Genomic DNA, 20,088 nt, shown 5'->3' with positions numbered 1-20,088 from the left:
GTAACAGCAGAATTTAAGCTGCACTTTATTGGCCTCAAACACATTAATGTCTCCACTTCAGTTCTGGTCTTCCTTACCACGTGGTTAATTTGGGGGAAAGCACACTAGCTCTTAAAGCACTGATCAGAACAGACAACAGTTTCATTTAGGAGGCTTCAAAATCTGAATGACAGCTATCATGCAGGAATAAAACTTGTTATTGGCTTTCTGAGGTTTCAGTATGAACACATAATTACTTGTTTACTCACACAACGGTAGCATTGTGTCATTTCAGACTGCATAGATAAACATAGTCCACAGCAGGTAAGGTTATTTTGATTAGGCACATGTAAGGAGAAATTTACTTAACAGAAGCCTACCTCTTGTCTTAGAAAAGGATTTTCTTTTTTGAGCTCCTCAGACAGGTCTTCCCCTTCCAACCACTCTTTCATGCCAGTTTGTTCAGCCCAGGCATTCACAGTTGCTAGTGCAGCAGCACGAACGTTATTCTGTATCAAGAACAAGATTTAAGAAGAATAATTCTAAAGAGGGGTCAGAAGATTACAACAAAAGAGGCAACTGATTCATCCTTTCCATGAAAGGATAAAGCTTCTACATACATCACAGGCTTTGAAATCTTTATTTTTATTCACTGCTTGAGAAGTCTAAGATTCAGAAGAATTAAGTTTTAGTGATGGTATCAGAAATCACTGAATCAGACACTACTCTTATCTACCATCATTTTTTAAAAATAAAGTTCAATAAAGAAGGACAAAGGGTATCTTAAAAAACACTTTGTACCTGCTACCATTCATTGATGAGAATTTTGGGAGTTTCCTAACTCTCAAACAAGCTAAAGAATAAGCTTAGTTATTTACGTAATGCTTGAAATAGACTTCACACATTCATAAATCAAGGCAAGTGGGTTATGCAGCCTGTTATTAGGGCACCCTTATTTAGGACAGACACAAGCTAAAGTCAAGTCAGGAAGAGGGGAGCCCTCAAACTCCTACCAGTTTCCACCTTTAGTGTTTTTTTCCAAGCAAAATTTACAGCAGCACCCTTTTTTGAAGCAGCTACGTGAAGTTACAAGAAAGCAGATTGAATACTTAACAACCATGGTTCTTCAGAAGATGAGCAGTACTGACATGACTCCATACACATGACACTCCCCTGTAGGCTGAGTCTGAGGCAAGCAGATCATGTAAGACTCATTTAGCTTTAGTATGAATCAGTTTTAAAAGCAAAAGGTAACATCCAGGCTTGTATCTAAACAAGAAGGGAGTGTCCTTGCAAGTAACTTGTCCGTCTTTAATCTCATTGAGGAAAAGAAACAAATCACGTGCTGCAGGTACATAGATCATCAGCCTCTCTGAAGTGGCCTTGGCTCCCACCACCCAAATTTAATTTGTCTTCACTCATGGTGCAAGCTGTTGATTTTCCTCAACCACTCGGGGGGGGGGGGGGGCACTATTAATATTTCAAAGCAGGGCCCAAAGATGATCCCTCTTCATCTTCAGAAACCCTAGCAACTGAATAAACTGGGTAAAACTTGCAGTACCTCAAAAAAGTGACTACTCTTAATGTCTGAATGAGCGTACAGTCCTCTGTCAGCATCATAGTGCTTACAAGTAGCCCAGTATTATGCATTTTACTAACAGTAAAAGATAAATCACAGTTGGTCTTATCCTTAAACCATGCACATGGAAGTAAATGGAGCTTGCTGTTTCCTCAAGATGAATAAGAGAAGAATACAACTAAAGAACTGAGATTTTACGTGTTTAAAGACCCTTTAAGAGAAACATTTAAACTAAGTTTTTCTCTAGCCCTAGGACTTGTCCTAGTCCTTCCATTGCTTGGGACAGGTAGATCCAGTTTCTGCTCTTTTTCCTACTCACAGAGTAGACACATCGGAAACTCTGATAATTGCCTGTGACTTCTGGCACAAAACACTGGCATCTTCCCAAGCCTCCTTTCCCCACTGCTTCAGACAGCCCTTTCCCATGGTCCCAGCTTAGATTTTGCATAGCATCTCAATGAGGTCAACACGGACATGACACAAACTTCACTGTCAGTTGAGAGTGTCCCGTTTCTACCTACGATTCAAAGGTCTCCTATACTGTGACACAAAGACAACAACGTACACTGGAACCCACACTGACATGATAAAAGAACAGGAGTTCTACAAGTAACTTTATTTATTTATTTATTCACTTTGAACTACCATCCATCTCCCAACAGCAAGTCCAAACAGACATAGCTCAAGACAGCGAGTGGCATAAAAGAAAGAGATCGTGATGAGTGTCCTACCTTACTGTCTCCTAGGACTGTGATGACAGGAATGCCCAAATTTTTCACATGCTGTTTGATATTGGGGCCCATTGCTGTTGCTAGCTGCTGAAGAATGCTCAGTGTTTGCTGCACCTGCACATAAACAAAAAAGTTACAACGAGTTGTGCAAAGCTCCAAGTCACATGGGGAAAAGTAACACTGCTGTACACTTAGGCTTTTACTTTAGAATGCCTACTCAATGATACCCGTTCCAGACTTCAAATCCATCACAAAGATAAAGTTACTTCTATATTCTGAGAAAATTAAAGCTCAACTAAAAATATCTTCAAACAAGGGACACTTCACTTTTCTCACAAGCAGAGTATTATTTAAACTTCTTTTTGGTTAAGATTTATTATATTACATTCAAACTAGAGGTAGATTTTCCCCTTTTTTGAAGGCTTTTTTTTTTTTTTAAATACAAAGCAAAGAAAACCAAATATTTACAAAAAGCAGCAAATACATTATCCAGAAATACAGAGTTTACAGTTTTCCAACTGTTGATTTCATGATATTGTAACAGACTGAGTAATAAGCAAGGTTCCATAATCATAAATAGTTTGTCCTAAGTTCTAAGCTGGAAACAGCTGAAACAGGATTTTGAATAACGTACCAAGATTTTATTGGAGTCATTGAGACGACTCTTCAAGGCAGCTGGAAGTTCTCCTATGTTTGGCTGTATAAACTTAGCATCATTTATTATGCTTGTCACTTCATCTAGACCTTCCTTCCTGACCTTCCAGGTTTTGTCCCCAATCTTAGACACTAGTTCAGCTGTGATCTTATCACTGTAAGAGAAAAAAGGTTAAAAGCCCATTTTTTTTAGTTATGTGTCTTTTAGTATTTGAGTGCCTTAACACCACAGATCCCTACTTAGAAAGCACTTATAAACACAAAGTTTTGAACTGCAGTGAAATTATGTCTTCAGGTTGTAGAATTCAAACGTACCTAATATCTGTTCTTGGCAAGAGATCCACAACATCGTTTCCAACATCCTCCTGTTCCTCTTCCTCACCATCATCCCCACCCACTGCACTATGCCTGGAAATGCCACGAGTTGGGGCTGGTGCTGTCTGCCCTTGCATCTGCAAGAAACACAAAAATCAGAAACAGCTATTTTACAGTTTTTCATTTGACAGTAAAAATAAAAACACTTGCATGGTATAAATGCACTTCTAAAACATTATGCTATTCCGACAAAACCAGAAACTTTTGAAGTTTGTCATCAGAAAAGTGACTATTGACATCGCTAGACATAATGAGTTTGCAGCTGCTTCAGTGAGCAGTCTTAAAAAAAATATCTGATCCATTTAGAAAAACACAGGCTAGACCACAGCGTTAGTACAGATTCCAGGTACTGAAGTTTCCAAGTAGTTTTAATGATACTTAGTAGTAAGACAGCTACACTTCATACCTTTTCAAATTCCGCATCTATCTGGGAGAGAAGGGCTGGCTTCTCATCCTCAAAAAACATTCGCAAAGGAGGTCCCACATAAAGATACATGACTCCCAGCAGTGTAATGGCAGAAGTTCTTACAGCCTGCCAGAAAGAGGATAGAAGCAGTCAGTCTTCGAATTTAAGGACTGATAATAATTCAGGATTAGAATTACCAATTTACTCACTGGGTTAGTTGCAGCAAGAGCGGTCTTCACGTTACTGATGAAAGCTTTGACATTCAGTCTGGGGTGGGGCGGGGGGGGGGGGGGGGGAGGGGGAAGGGGGAAGAGGGGGAAGAGAAAGAGATACCCTGTAAGTAAAATACAACACAGGAAGCACCAACAAGAAACAAAATCATCATAATACACTACAGAAAAAAAAACGTGCTGAGAACAGATTTATACAACTAATTTACAAGAAGATATTTGCACTTACAAAATACTATAGATGGTAGCAGCTATTTAAATAACTGCTGTAAGAGATTGGTTTGGGGAATAGCCTGCTATGAAAAGCAATACAGTAAACAAAGTAATTAATATCAAAGACTGCTATTATTTCCCCCAGAAAGTTTCTTAAACTACATCACCCACACAATTGCTAGGACCCTGAGGGATGAGTCTAGAATAATTTGAAGTACCTGAAGCATGGCTACATAATAAAGGTGAGGGTTTGGTTGCGTTTTTTTGTTAAGTCTGTCTCAGTATCTTCCAGAAAGAGACACAAATGTCACAAAGAAATTTCCAAGAGAAAGAAAGGCAGGTTTAGATTACTGAATCTTCTATACTACCACTGAATTCAATAGAAAACAGATAATCACAGAAGCTTCCTTTGTGCAGCCCCAAATGCTGCTGTTCCAGTATCCAATCTACACACAGATCACCCTGATGGAAAACACACACTTTTTAGGGAATTTACTGAAGAGGAGAGCTCATTTTCCAGACTTAATTGATGTTACTATCCATTCAATAGCTGCAAAACAACTTGGACAGGCATAGTAACTACCCAAGTAACCAAATAAATTAATATTTGAAGTCTTCACTGCTTAGAAATTTTGTTCTCAAGAGTAAACTGCATTACGTATGCTTGTCCACATTCAGTTAAGAGAATGGTGTTTGAAAATTAAGGAATGCTACACCTGGTTCTGATGGAGAATCCATTTCTTACCCTCACAGCACAAGATGCTGTAACGACTATTTCGCCAGCTAAAACTTCATCCTGTTATCAGCCTCAAATTCTTTCTGAAGGAGAGCAATAAGCATGCTGGTATGTGCTCTTCTGTAGGCTTCAGGGTTTGGTTTTTTAAACCACAAAATACAGTGATCCCCTGGGTGCAGGTGTACCCAAGTAGAAGGAAAGCAACAGACATAAATTTTAAGAAAAATGCTCTTCAGAGAAGGCCAAGCAATGAATAAAGCATCTAGTAGTGTAGTAGCATCTTATTGGTAATGCCAGATACTTTCATTTACACATGCAGAGCTAGAAGAGCACCTGACAGAGGTAGCTCCAGAGTTCAATGAACATTAGTTCAGATGAACTTGCTGTCATCCTCTTCAGACCAATTTAACAATTAGTCCTAGATTAGAAACATTCACGCAAGTTTCTCTCAGCAATTTACTTAAAAGACATACCCAGAAAAGCCAAACTCTTTAATTGCATTTGAAAGCCAGTTCAAAGTTTCTGACTGGTTTTTAGGATTCTTTTGAGAGAAAGCCATAGCCACAACCTGGAATAGAAGAAAGATAAGTGTAAGTTATTACTGGGAAACCAGGTGACAAAGGACCGTAATAAAGAAGTGAAGACACTTGCAAAAAACACAGGGCATTGCAAATAAACAGCTGGGGTGTACAAGGAAAGTTTGTTGTACCACTGTAGCAGAACACAATTGCAACTGAAGCAAACCAGAAGCTCCTGTAGTACTTAAAGGCAGCCACAGATACCATTATTATGGGCATATACCTGCTTTGGCAGTATATCAGCAAAATACTAATTTACTATTTGTTATTTCCCTTTTGGGGGGAACTTCTGTTTTAAGTTCTGCCTTTGGAGATGTCTGAGAGCAAACAAATAACTTTCAGGCAACAGAGAAAAATCAAAGATTTAGGATTTACTCCTCAGACTAAAAGAACACCCCACATAATACTTCCGATTTTATTTACTAGAAGAATACCTTTGCTGCTCACCCACCTGCTCAGCAGTCCATGGTAACTGGCATGCCTCTGCTATTGCTGTCATGGCTTCTTTTGCATTACTCCCACATTTCACATCACCAACCTTGTCTACAAGACCATCTAGCACAACCTGTGCTGAAGTTTTGGAGAAGTTTCCTTTCTGTGCAATCAATGCAACTATATGCAGTTTCATCTGCATCACCTGGAACATCCGTAACAGCAAGGAAATTATTCATGTCTTCCTGGATTTTAGATTAAATATTTTATTCTATATATTTACAGATGTATGTATTGAAAAGCATGTATTTGTGGGTAAACGCAAACGGATACCTAAAATATGTATTTGTGTATATATACACTATTTCTGTACACAAATACACATCTACACATGCTTTATATATAATCGTATTGTCTGTATAGACACAAATACACATTTTTACATCTATATGTATACATACGTACACAATCAATAATACTGGTCAGTCATTATCTACCTCTAGAACTTACACATACACATATCCACACACATATATACACATACATACACTTCTAGACATCTTCAAATGCTGTCTCTACGTCTCACTTGTTAGCAGAAATAAAATCTCATTTCAGAGTTTATATTCTCATTGACTACAGATACAAGCGTGGCCATGGCACCAGGACTGTCATCGGTGACAGACATGCCAGCCTTTCAGGTGGAAATGCAGCTTACATTAAATAGCAAAACCAGACTGTTTGTTACTGAAGGATAATGTATTACCTGAAAATTTGTTTCTTTCCAACCAGGCTTCTTGGCCAGCATTCTTACTAGAGCTTGGCAAGGCATTTCACTTCTCTCCATAAGCTCAACAGCCTAAAGGATAAACAGTAAGGTCACCAGTGGGTCACAAGTGATACAAAACCCAAAACAAACAGAAATTGTCACAACTGTCCTGTAAATATTTTCTTAATACTGAACTAAATGGTAGAAATTCTCAGCATAAGAATTTACCTGAAAAAGCCATACTACAGGACCCACTTTTATGAGGAGCCAATTTTACAGGTACTGAGATACAACATTTATACTACAGCATTCACATTGTAAAGATACTTGTTAAAGAACATACAGTGTTGCAAAGACTGTCTGCAACCCCAGCCCTGGGAATTTAACATTTAGCTTAAAAAAACCAAACACCAAGCAAAAAAAACCCCAAGCTTTTTTTTTTTTCTCCTTTTTTTTTTTTTTTCTTCCTTTTTTCAAGTTTAAGTATACCGTGCACCTTTCCCACTAGAATGCTGGCTACACAGTAGAGATTAAGCCTGAATGTAATCTAAATTCACTTGTAGTTAGGCTTATCCATTCCACTGAAAATGTAACATCTTTACACTTGAGTAAAGCTGGCTTCTACAGCAGCACTTCAGCGCAGCCACTCACCATTTATGTCAGTCACCTTTTCCACTAAAATACTAAAACTCAGTTGCAATTGTAATGCTGCAGCAGCATGAACTATTTGCACACCTACAACTGATGCTTTTTTAAATATGAACTCGTGAAGGTCTTATGATGGATACCATGGGAAGAAAGCCAGGCGTCATATCCAAATGATACACAACGTTTTATTTGCTTGTGACTACATGAAGCATTGGCCACCAGCTGTGAGGACTGCTGGTATTGTCAAACATCAACTATTTGCCAACTGAAGTTTTAGTATTATAATCAATTGCTGCCTAACATGCAATCAGCAGGGACTAACTTGCAACCAGTTTTGCAGAGTCATCGCAAAGCTTTTTGTTTAAGCCTAGTTATCATTCAGTCTAAGCTTCAGAATTACTTATTGTTTTAATAATACCTCTATGCATCCTCAATCCACATACTAAAATTTTTGACAAAAGCGTAACTATCTGCATTAAACTAAAAGACTTAGTCCACTATTGTTATGGAATAAGAACCAATTTAAACCATAGAAGTCACCTTTTCCAAGTATTGTTTAATCCATCTGAATTGCTGACCTACCACTGCTACTGGTATGTCTTTTTTTAAAAGAGTTAACAGGCCTAAAAAGCTGAAGAAATTACTGCTTTCTTTCTCTTCCCCTACCTGCCTCTCTTCTTATCAACGGCTGCAAACTCACCTTCTGGAACTCCTCCATGCAGGCAAGCCTCTCTTTCCAGTTACCACTGTCCAACTGCTGGATACAAGAAGCTGGAAGGACAGCAGCAGCTTTCTCTTCACATACTTCTATCTGCAGATGGATCAGAACAAGGTTAACACTGCACTGCCTCCCTGCAGAGGGGGGCAGCAGCCTTAAGGACAGGGAATATACTGGAATGACCCCTAGACTGTGGTGCACTTAGAAAACATGAGAAGTTTTCTGTTGTAGGTTGAAAGATTTGGTATGTGTTATAGTTTAGGGGCCTTACAAATTTAAGAAGCTACTAAATAGTACTGCAACAGAAAAATAATCTCTCAAAAGTATGAGAAATTGTGCAGACAGTCAAAAATAATCCCAAGTAGCCACTATCTACTTATAGAATCAAGCAGGGGTAACAGAAAATGATGTTGCAAATTGTAGATGAAGTCTGAATAAACATTCACAACAATGAATCAGTGGTTGATAAGGGTGGATGGGAGAAGACTCGTCTTCTGCATCCATCTTAGCAAAATTCAGAAGTTTAGTGTATGAAAAATGATAAAAATTTCCTTTGTTTCACTGGTGTCTGTATCACCTTCAGAAGTGTATACTCATTTTCCAATGTATAACTGGCAATATAAACTACATGGAAAGTGTTCATTCTAAGCAACACTCTAAAGATAATGGACAGTCCAAAAAAAGCTTGCAGATACATCAAGCAAAGCTTTTAACAGCTTTTTGTTACTTTGACCTACAAACAGCTTAGCTTACCTGGTTCCCTACCAAAAAGATAAGATAGAATTCTCAACTGACACACAGAATTCAATCATTTTCATGAAGTGTAACTTAACATGAATGGCAGAGAACAAGCCCGCGCTAGTTCTAGTTCCTTCAATTACTACTGTATTCTACCTCAGATTTCAATGTAAACTCCAGAATACTGTATTCTCAAGCTTTTAATACCAGACATCTTCAGCAAATTATGCATCCTATATTACATACAAAGTAGTCCTATCATTACCTTTTTCACCCGTTCCTAGCTCAGGGACAACATGATATACCCTGTCATATTAGCACGATTTATTGTTTACTGTTATACATGGCCTCGTACCAACAGCCTGAAGAATAGAATATATCAAACATGTATTTTACCAGTTATGAATTCCATTTATTGAAATGCATTACTTTCCCTTCTCCTAACAAAACAACCCCATCTTCAGTGAAAAAACCTGTAGTAGCTGAAGAACTGATTAACTAAAGCTACTTATAGAGAGGATTTCATATTTCAGAGAAGAGAATACTCACCGAGAGCTCCGATTCAAATATTTCTTTGGTCTCAGGACCTTTCTTGCCTTTAGCCCCAGCGCCTCCCATACCTGCAGCTGCAGCTGGTTTACCTTTCTTGGGTGGGACCCCTGACTAGAAAAGAAAAGGACAAGTTCACCAAGATCAAACAGGTCTCTAGCTAACCAGATAACCAAAAGAGCCATTGGTTTTCTACACTTGCACATTCTAAAGTAAAAAAAAAAAAAGTCTCTCTCTAGTACCATAACAGCTGAAGGCAAAGAAACAGTTTTCTGCTACAGCTTATTTAATTCATATGTTGCTTTCAGACTATGAGGTTTTATAAAACATGTACAGTAACATGGACAGGAGACAATGAAAGACAAAACGGGAAAGAATGTATCTATTTGTGAAGGTCTGGGAAATAACGATTTAATCTACATATTCTCCTATGGATGTTAATTAAGATACTAAACTTGCAACTGGTGTCTCTTTTCCAGGTCACTAGTATCAACAGAATTTAGAAAATATGATCCATTCTACTATTCACTTCCAGGTTTCTCCAGGTTTCCCACTTGGAGAATCATGGAATCATTGACATTGGAAAAGACCTTAGAGATCATCAAGTCCAACCGTTACTCCGGCACTGCCAAGCCCACCCCTAAACCATGTAATATTATTTTTTTGCAAACTACAAGCACATACCCAAACACCCCAGGTACATGTTTTTTTTAAATGCCTCCAGGGACGGTAATGCCATCACCTCCCTGGACAGCCTGTATTACAAAGACCACCTATAGTGCTACTTACATCAATTTTTAAAACCAAAATAATCATTTTAAAGTAACACAGGCTAATGATTCAAAATATTTACAGTAACAATTTTAAAACAATGCTGAAGAGAGCAGTTATTGCTAGTTGTAAGAAGAGATGCTGACTTCAGCCAAATGTTCTACTACATCACCACAGAGCACATTAATGTTACAACATCTGAGGTTCCTCTGATGCCTCTAGTGGTCTATCACTACTGCAATATCAAAACCCAGTATTAATACTTAAGTGACAAGACAGTCCGTATGATTAAAAATCCCGAGACATCATCAAGTACATTCTGAGAAAGTCTTTGGTTCTTTTTGTTCTTGGGCTCACCTACTCCTACAGAAGGACTGGCTCCTCATCGGAAAGAGGCATTCAACAGACCACCTTTGATATTAAATAAATAATTACTGTGATTGTCAGACAAATCGCTTGGCAATCTATCTTACCTTCACAGCAGGTGCTTTTTTCAGCGGTCCTGGTTTGCTTGCTGCATCTTTTGTTTCTTTGTCTCCACCAGTTCCTGAAAGACCAGGCGCCTTTCCAGTAACAGGCTTGCTTTCTTTTTTCTCAGCAGCAACTCCTGTCTTTTTACCATAAACCAGTTCTACCTTCTCAGCACACTCTTTAATCTGACAAACAGTTAAGAAAGAGAAGAAAAAAAAAAAAAAAAAAAAGAGGGGGAAGGGGAAAAAAAGGCTATTTAGCTACAATTGGATGTACAGCATCACTTCAACAGTAGTGGCTCAAATTTGACCTTTCTGAAAAAAATGTGAAAAGTTTAAGTTGTTTACTTTAAACATTTTGTTATCCCATGTTCCTTACATTAGAGTAAGGTTAACTTGTCAGTGGCATTAGCCATCACTGTATTGTTAGAATAATATTCCTAGTTCAAAATGAAGTGTGTTTATACGCATAAAATGCATTAATAGGCTAACATTTACAGATGCTCTGAAGACTAATTCTTAGTACCTTAAATTATAAAATCATCATTCAGTTGACAAACATGTCAGCTTATGTAAAAGAAGAAAACTTTATTGTTAAGTAAATTTTAATACCAAATCCTGTCTAGTAATACAGATTTAGACCATATGGTTGTGACATAAAACCCTAAAATATTTCGTATGAACAGAGAAAGTGTTCAATAACAAACAAACAAAATCCCATGAACAACCAAAAAAACCCCAAAAACATACTACCAAGAAACTCAAAACCACCAAACCTCACAACCCATCTCACAGATAATAAAGCCTTGAAGCCAAACACATACTTACATAAGAATGGAAAGCTGTAATGTTAATACATTTTAGGTAGTGGAAGTCAAAGAAAAGATTCTTGATAGTCTAGCAAGAAATAGATACTCAAGATTCCCTGCAACATCAGTAACTTCTCAGTAAAAAATAAATTTTTAAAAATCTGTGCTGACAGTCTTAAGCTATGGCATCATCTTTCATCTTCTCTAGCCCATGACGTGTTTTAAATGGATAAATGAAGCATTGTTTACAACATTTATGATGACAAACTCACCCGATCAAGCTTTAATTTGTCTACATCTGCTAAAAAGGGATTCACAGCTTTCTCTCCAGCCACTTTCAGGGCAGTGCCTAATGCTTCAAAACCAGCATCTCTTACTTCAGGAGCAGAATCGTTGATATGCTGCAGAGAAAGACAACCTGTATCATATGACTTACAGCTCATAGCTACACATATTCTTAAAACCATTTTCTGTATATATCCCCTCCCCTTTTTCAAAATCTGCATCTACTACAGAATAATCCTCAACATCCTACTGCAGGAAGGAAAAGGTTGGTGTTCACTTGTTTTTCTATGTACCGATCCAGTCTACTGTTTCTCAGAATAGCCAGTTTCCCATCTTTGGATCTTTCACACCACAAGAAGAAGATAAACATTTATGCTTTAATAGACACTGCAACACCATGGAAGTCTACAAGGAGTTTGAAGTTCTGCAAACCCATTCAAATACCCATTTTTGAAGTTGGGTGTATTTCCCATAACAAGGAAAAGGTTATTTTTCAATGTGAAAAAAAGTATATGTCATTATTGTTTACACTGAAAAAATGCTCCAGTGTAACTGCAATAATTGATATGAGATGGTATTTTATTCATGGTAGATGATGGGTGGCATTCCAAAAAAGCCTGCTAGAGATGTCTGCAAGAACCAAGTGGTGCAGTGCCCGTAAGTTTAACAGTTGCAAACCACGTTGCTATAAACTGAGTTTTCAGTATCAGAGAAGCTAAACTAATCAGAGTTCTTATCAGAGTTCTGTTTGATACTGAGTATCAGTATCAGAGACTAGACTGTTCCCATGACTGAAAGGCATCCTCAAGTTAGACGTCGTAGCACAAAAAACCTCTTTAGTCCTTGCACTACCAGAGGGTCTTTCTCCCAGAACAAGCCAATGCTTCACAAATACAGGGCTCAAGTCAATGCCAGGGAAGTACCAACTCCCGCTTTACCTTGAGAAGTGCGGCACAGAAAGGTTTTAACAGGCTTTTTGGCAGAGTAGAAGGTGTGCAGTGACGGAAGCTTCTTGCAATGAAGAGGGACGTTTGCTGCTTAATTGTTGGGTTTTTGTTGTCCATCACTGCCAACACATCTTCACTTATGTTCTGCAACGTGGTCTAGTGTTGAACACAGAAGTTGTTAGTTTCAGTAAAGAGAAGAGTGAACCAAAATGAGTCCAATGCTCAGACAATGGGAAAAGTGTCACTCTTACTTACTGTAAGAAAGATTGCATCAATGGCCTCCTGCAGGGCCTGCACTACCTGAGGCTTCTTCTCTTTAAATTTCTCCAGGATTGTGGGAACAACCTATGGAAATGGGAAAAAAAAAAAGAAAGTAAATCCAGTCTTCACTAATATAACTGGAAAGCCTGGTAGTCTGCTCCCTGGTGTTCTAAAGAGAAGCAAATAATGTAAACATCACTGCTGCCCCCCCCCCCCCCCGGGATAAACTAGTTCATACTGCAGTTGTGTATTCTAGCCAATCTCCAATATTAGATTAATGCTAGTCAATCTATGTTCAAATACCTATATTTTTTAAATTTCATAGTAAAGCTAAACAAAAGGCAGATATACAAGCCTACATAATTACAGATGAATACTCTGGCTCTACTGGCCTGGAACGCAGAGCAACAGAACAGAAATTAAAACAATTTCTCAGTACTGAGTGCTGTGCTCTTGTACTGCAAGAATCTAAGGTAGTACATAACCTGTCCCCTTGTCCCCAGCTTCCTGACAGCACTCAGCGTGGCTCATTAAGAGCTCTCATTTGACCCACAGCTGACAAGACCATGGTTCTAAAGCAACCGGGAGTCTTCCTAGAGCAGTACTTTTCATATCTATCACCCTGAAAAAGCACACCTGACACTGTACTATGCTATACTGGAATTCCACAGCAATTCATACCCAGTCTAGCTGCTCAGGCAGTCACTGCAGAAAAAAATTTAGTACACCTTATCATGTGCCAGTAATACCAGCAGCTCCATTTAAGTATGGTCTCAGTAACAGTAAAAACTTCTGCCAGTGAGCCAGAAACATGCAGAGCTTTTAACTGTGGAAAGCAGGCTATTTTCAAGATGGTCATAAACATAATGCAGTTCACAGTTTGGAAGCAGTCTGATGCCTTACAGAAGTTATAAGCTCTTGCATAATACAAAACAGATCTTTCTACTCAGAAGCTGACTAAGAGATCTCAACCCCTTGCAATAATACACAGTGACCTAGGCGCAGGTAGTATCCTTTGCCAAGCAGCAACTTGCAAACTCCCTATTCACAAAGAATTTAGCAACAAAAACTCCTCTTTGATTAATACAGAACAGCACCACTGTCCTGGTTTCAGCTGGGATGAGTTGATTTTCTTCTTAGTAGCTAGTAAAGTGCTGTGTTTCGGCTGTGATGTGAGAACAATGTTAATAACCACACTGATGTTTTTTAGTTGTTGCTGGGTGATGTTTATACTAAGTCAAGGACGTCGGTTTCTTGGGCCTTGCCAGCCAGAGGGCTGGAAGGGCACGAGAGACTGGGAGGGGACACAGCCAGGACAGGTGACCTGAAGCAGCCAAAGAGGTATTCCATACCATGGGATGGCGTGCTTGGTATAGAAACTTGGAGGGTTGGCTGGGTGGGATCGTTGCTTGGGGACTGGCTGGGCATCAGTCAGCAGGTGGCGAGCAGTTGTACTGTGCATCACTTAGGGTTTCCCCCCCCCCCCCCCCCATTGTTCCATCCCAATTATTCTTATTATTACTGTTGTTCTTATCTTTTAATTCTGTTTAGATTATTAAATTGTTCTTATCTCAACCCTCGAGTTTTATATTCCTTTCTGATTCTCCTCCCCACCCCTCTGGGTGACGGGGGAGCGAGCAAGCAGCTGCGTGGTGCTTGGTTGCCAGCCAGGGTTAAACCAGAACAGTCCTTTTATATAGACCCTCATACATGCTGCTGCAGGTGCTGGACTCCTAAACCCTGCAGAGAACAAAGTCATAGGAAGGAGACATCCAAAATCATTAAGTCTCTGTTTTAGAAAACGCTGGCAGCTAGAACAAGTATTTTTTAACGTGAAGTTAAAAGAGGTATCCTATGTGAGAACAGCAAGGGAGGAAGAAGAGTCAGTCCCAGGCTCCAAAGGCAGTCAACAGAGGTGAAGCTGGGCCACATACACTCCATTACAGCGAATAGTATGGTTCTGTACTTTATTTCATCACTCTTGTTTTAAGATAGACTGCAGACTGTAAAATTAAAGTCCTATATTTAACTAATAGGGTTTATAATAATCCCACAATTCTAGCAACAGCTCTGTTTCATAACACTTCCAATGCCTGCTCTCAGGAGAAGTCTGTATCTTCCTCACTAGTAAATAAATCCAACAAAGTCAAGTGAACTGGTAAAATGAGTGCTGTGATTATGCAATTCATAGCTGCCATTACAGTACTGAAAAATTCATCTTCTCAACACCATCTGCTTGGCAACCATAGAGCTATACTCTTATTTCAGAAGCTTGGCTTTTTCAATACCAACTCTGTATGTATGAGGGTTACCCTTTAACACACAAATCGTGCATGAAGACATGTAAGAATGCTTCTTATAACTACAGACAGCTTTCAGAACAAAAGAGTTTTCCAAACTGTTGTTCAGAATTCAGGAGATTTGAATGTTTCTGAAGCAGTGAGATTCAGTAACTCCCCAATTCATCACTAAATGTAACCCTATCAGCTGCCTGACACATCAGTTCCCTCTGTCTCTAAGCTCTACCCCCATCATTCTCACTTATCACAAGAAAAATTTAATTGAGCAGCTTAAAGAACATAGCAACGGAGGCTTGAGAAACAACTGAGATAACTACAACTGATTAAAACCTCCCTTTCCTTCCAGAGACTGGTTAAGCTTCCCCATGTTTCCTGATATTAACTGTTGGTAAAAGAGTAGCAAAGGAGAACAGAGAAGAGCATTAAACCAAATCTCCAGAACAGGTACCAAAAATCTCAGTAGTTTGGCTTTTTAAAGCAGACAAAAAGAACCACAAAACCCAGTCAGCAAAAAAACCCACCACCAATCCTCCCCCAATATTAAAAAAAACACCATACCAACCTAAAACATACATCATGGAGCTGCTAAGTAGAATTCACATTCAGAAGCTATTTTTTCCACTGTAGCCTACAAATGCATTTCTGTTGGTCTATCTCCAGGATGAGGTAATGTAAATAAAGTTAATTTCATGACAGAGTAATTCAGAGTTGTCTCAGTACAGAAGGCTTACTGTAACAGTGAACTTCACGTTGCTGAATGTGAATAAAAAAAGTTCCTTTTGACCCTAAGCTGCAAGTGATCTTGGCAGATGTTTCACTGCTTGCTCCACTAAACAGCAGGTAAGCATTCATAATAATAAATACCAAGGTACCAATAATACCTTTGAGAGATACGAAGGTTTGACAGAAGAAGAAGAAGAAAAAAAAAAAAAGTCTCCAGCATAGATAAAAACAGAAAAAAGTACATACTCTTACTTACATGCCCTGCATACTGTCCAAATTTCTTTCGGAGGCCAGAAGCTAGTCCAGCAAGGCATTTTGCAGCCAAAGCAACTAACATAACATTTGTATCCTTTCCAATAACCTGAATAGAAAAGCCAAAACAAAAGACCAGAAAAGCTACGTTAAAGGCTGACAAATTCAAGTTTCAGAGACTTGGAAGAATTTCTTAGAGTAGTCAGTGGGCCACAGATAGGGTTATTTCCACCACTGTTACAGCTAATAAGTTTCTACTAATGAGTACTACCCCAACTGTAACTTTTAGAGTACAATACAAACACATTACAAAAAATACTAAACGGCATGCACACTCTGGGTTTTATTTATTACCTTTTTGAGAACTTTCACCAAGTCTGCATAGTCTCCTGATTCCAGTTTGGGATTTTTCACTAGCACTTCAACAGCCTCTAGAGCTTCTTTCCTTTCTTGCCACTTTTTTGCTTCCTGCAGAGCAAAAAATTTACATTCATTTATAAATGTAAACAATTCTAGAGAAGCATACTTGCCACAAACCATAGATTTTAAAACTTAATTCTATCCTGGGAAAGCCAAAGTCTCCCTACACTTCAACATCAATAATTGCAATGAAGTATGAAATACAGTCCTTCCCTAGGACATTTCAGCTCCTTAGAATTACAGCTTGCTTTTTGGTAAATCAAAGTGATACTTATTTGTAATAGTCTATACTTTACTTACACTAGTCTGTTATTACCCATGTCACAGTAAAGCACACATAGCAGAATGCCAGGAAGTCTAAAGACTTAATAGCTCCACATGTCATACAATTAACTGGTAGTAATTAACTTTATACTTACTATTTTCTCATAGAAGTCTTTGGGAAGCTTGGAAAGAATTTCTACAGCTTCAAGCAACTCATATGCATCTACTTGTGGTACCGCCTCTTCCTCATCATCACCTCCTGGAACCAGAAGAGAGAAATATATGAGCAGAGTGACAAATGAAATTTTGACTACAGCACCACCTAAGGCTCTTTGTTTAAAAAGTACTATTGGTAATTGTGATTTTGCCATTACAAAGGACAGATCTTTCATATAAAGTTTTTGCCCCAGCTGCATTTGCTTGTTGCGTACTGCACCCCACATATTTTGCAACAGTTTGAGTGAAAGTAACTTTATAATTTAATGCATTTCTTCACTAATAATATACCAGTGATATGCTTCCCAATGGAGTTCAGAGATTAAGTAGTTTACCCCCATCTGCATCTCCTCCAGCTGCCTGCTGCTGCTCAAATTTTGCTTTCAACTCCTGTTGGGAACGCAGAAACCTGGTTTGCTTAGGAGCAGCTGATGACACTTTGACCCACTCTTCTTCCAGTTCTTTCAGCTGCCAAAAGGGAAAAGAATCATAATATCAGAGACATTCTGTATGTACCTCAAGACAAACAACGCTTCATGGAAGGCAATGGAGTTTTGCCATCTCTAAGCCCAGACAGCACTACCTTTCAAGTTCTTTTTTCTCCCACCAAAGAATTGACTTTCCATTCACATTCACTGTTCAGAAGCTTTTGAGCAAGTATATTCACAGAACAGAGTAAGAAAGATATTAATGCAAAACATTTATGTAAGGACAAACTGTAAAATGGCAAGAATGTGTCCCCTCTGTAAAAACTTTAATTTAAAAATGGCTGAGCATGAAGGAAGATCATCTTGTTACAGTCATGCTATTATTACACACAAACTACAATGTAACAAACATTTTGAGCGACATTTGATGGGATTAATTCTTTTTTAAAAAGCATGCCTTTTTCCAGCAAGCTACTGCTTTCCACCTGAACACAATTAACTGAAGTGGATAGTAGGGAAGGTTGCAAAATAACTTAAAAAGTTTTAAAATATTGGAATGTTCCAGCTCCAACAGCAGCATAATTTTCTATCCTACTGTAATGCCACTTCTTGGAATGGAACAGTCACGTCCCGCGTACCACCAAAACCAGTCTGAAGGGCTGTGTAAAGAAAAAATTTCAGGAGAAAACCAAGAAGGAAAATGGTTGACTTGAAGACTTTGAATACAGGTGTCTTTTATAAGGGTAAGCCCTTGAGTTAGGTCTCCAAGAAATACTATTCTACTTTTTAAGAATATTTAAATCCCCTCCCTCAGCTTCAGTATGCTGCTTTCCCCCCACAACTTCAAATATTCAGAGCAACAAAACATAAGTCACAATTTCTTTACAATAAACAAAGAGGGACTAACGTTTTAGGTAAAGTTATAGGAAGCTAAAAAAAATAGCATTGCTGTTACTGAAAAAATCCAGCTTTGACTTTAAGAACACCAAACACAACAGGAATCAGGGAAGGTGAGCATGGAAGTGTTTTCTCCAATGTGTGCATACAGAACTACTTTCTGCCCACCTGAACAGAATTTATGTTCTGCAATGGAGGCCTCAGAGCATCCCTTATCCAACGGTAGATCTCCACAGCAAGGAGTTTAGCTTCATCTCGAACTGCCTTTTCCCGAGACTCGAAGAGTTTTGGCAATACTTTAATAATTGGCTTCAGTGAGATTATTTTTGAACCAAATTCACTGAAAGTTAAAAAACACAGAATAGCATCAGAATCCAGGTAGGAACCAGAGAGTGATCCACAGATAAATAGATTATTTTTTTTTCTAAATAATCTATGAAATTATTCTAGTGCACATTTAGGGATTGTGTCATTTACTTAATTATTATAGCTATTATTTTGTGAAGCTACTAAGCTACTGTAAAATTTGAAGAATATTTGCCCTATCATAATTACCCTCCACACCCAGCTTGGAATTACAGAAGCAGGCCTCCCTCTGAAATTACTTCAGAGCATTTAATTCAATCTGCTACTTAAATCTGTTCCCTTGCCGGGGGTGAGGGGGAAGAAGAAAGAAAAAGAAAAAAAGCGTCCTTAGATCAGAATTTGTATGACCTACTTTTTTTTGTTTAAAAAAAAAAAAAAAATCAGAATAGAATCTCCTTTGTCTATCCTTGGAGACAAACTGCAGTAAAAGCATTAGCCACATTTCCACCTGTTAGAACAGATAATTATAGTGAGCCTGGGTCATCTTCACAGAAAACACACATGTTGAAATACATGCTGCTGAAAGGACATAAAACAAGTTTCCCAGCCAGTCACCCTTCTGTCAGCAGATTCTATGTGTTGTTGAACTTCATAATCTAAACTTCCTTTTTCAATCACTGCTGGGTGAAAACAAGAGAACTTTTCATACTCTTCGTAAAGTTAACTGCTATGGTTCTTAGAGTACCTTAAGTCACCACTGAAGCGATAAATTTTTTTTTATTTCAAAGCACTTCTTTTCCTTGAGAATTCTGAATTGACCTTTCCAATCACACTTTTTTATCTGTTTCCCTCCAAATCAAATGCCACATGAAAAAGCTAGTTAAAATGGCAACTCAAGAACTAAAAACTGCATGGTTCACTTCCTAAAAATTCTAGTGCTAAACATTTTATTGTTAAGCCCACTTTGATAAATACGAAGCATTAAAGTCTGCAAGAGGTTCCAGTCTCAGAACACAATTTAAATGCAGAGTATGAGCAAATGAGTTGCCCAAGATTTTTATTTTTCAACCACGACTCACAAAAGACCATATTAGGAAAAGTGCCTATGCAAATTTTCTAGTTCTTATCCAATTCATGTAATATTATCCAATCCATATAACATCACAAGAACAGAAACCTTAGCACAAGATAAAAACCAACAGAAGCTAAACTACTTATGCACTCAAGCTACCCACATGGGTACAACAGACAGATTTGGGTATCAGTGCAGACACCCTGTCAAAGCACAAGACAAGTTTAGGTAGCACAGCTCAGAAGCTGAAGACAAAGGTTAAGTCAACTGGACTATGAAAGAAATTGATTTTGCCATCTCAAAGAAAATAAAGTACTGTATATAAAAAAAATAGG

General features: G+C 38.3%; 1 protein-coding gene across 2 annotated transcripts in view; it reads right to left on the bottom strand.

The window, feature by feature from the left end:
• CKAP5 (cytoskeleton associated protein 5) overlaps positions 1 to 20,088 on the bottom strand; it is a 43,994-nt gene that overhangs the window by 20,656 nt on the left and 3,250 nt on the right. For both annotated transcript variants that reach the window (XM_040602161.1, XM_040602162.1), the window contains exons 4-23: positions 18,544 to 18,715; positions 17,386 to 17,518; positions 16,990 to 17,093; positions 16,505 to 16,618; positions 16,155 to 16,259; positions 12,870 to 12,959; positions 12,606 to 12,770; positions 11,655 to 11,783; positions 10,577 to 10,759; positions 9,333 to 9,446; positions 8,028 to 8,138; positions 6,677 to 6,769; positions 5,933 to 6,118; positions 5,377 to 5,471; positions 3,934 to 3,991; positions 3,725 to 3,850; positions 3,259 to 3,395; positions 2,924 to 3,098; positions 2,290 to 2,403; positions 360 to 488 (exon numbers count right to left, since the gene is read on the bottom strand). In XM_040602161.1, coding sequence (XP_040458095.1) covers positions 360 to 488; positions 2,290 to 2,403; positions 2,924 to 3,098; positions 3,259 to 3,395; positions 3,725 to 3,850; positions 3,934 to 3,991; positions 5,377 to 5,471; positions 5,933 to 6,118; positions 6,677 to 6,769; positions 8,028 to 8,138; positions 9,333 to 9,446; positions 10,577 to 10,759; positions 11,655 to 11,783; positions 12,606 to 12,770; positions 12,870 to 12,959; positions 16,155 to 16,259; positions 16,505 to 16,618; positions 16,990 to 17,093; positions 17,386 to 17,518; positions 18,544 to 18,715 — 2,533 coding nt within the window. The remainder of the gene's footprint in view (positions 1 to 359; positions 489 to 2,289; positions 2,404 to 2,923; positions 3,099 to 3,258; positions 3,396 to 3,724; positions 3,851 to 3,933; positions 3,992 to 5,376; positions 5,472 to 5,932; positions 6,119 to 6,676; positions 6,770 to 8,027; positions 8,139 to 9,332; positions 9,447 to 10,576; positions 10,760 to 11,654; positions 11,784 to 12,605; positions 12,771 to 12,869; positions 12,960 to 16,154; positions 16,260 to 16,504; positions 16,619 to 16,989; positions 17,094 to 17,385; positions 17,519 to 18,543; positions 18,716 to 20,088) is intronic.

The sequence above is a fragment of the Falco naumanni genome, chromosome 7 (assembly GCF_017639655.2).
Source record: "Falco naumanni isolate bFalNau1 chromosome 7, bFalNau1.pat, whole genome shotgun sequence".
NCBI classification, from domain to species: domain Eukaryota; kingdom Metazoa; phylum Chordata; class Aves; order Falconiformes; family Falconidae; genus Falco; species Falco naumanni.
This window is presented reverse-complemented; position numbering and strand designations above follow the sequence as displayed.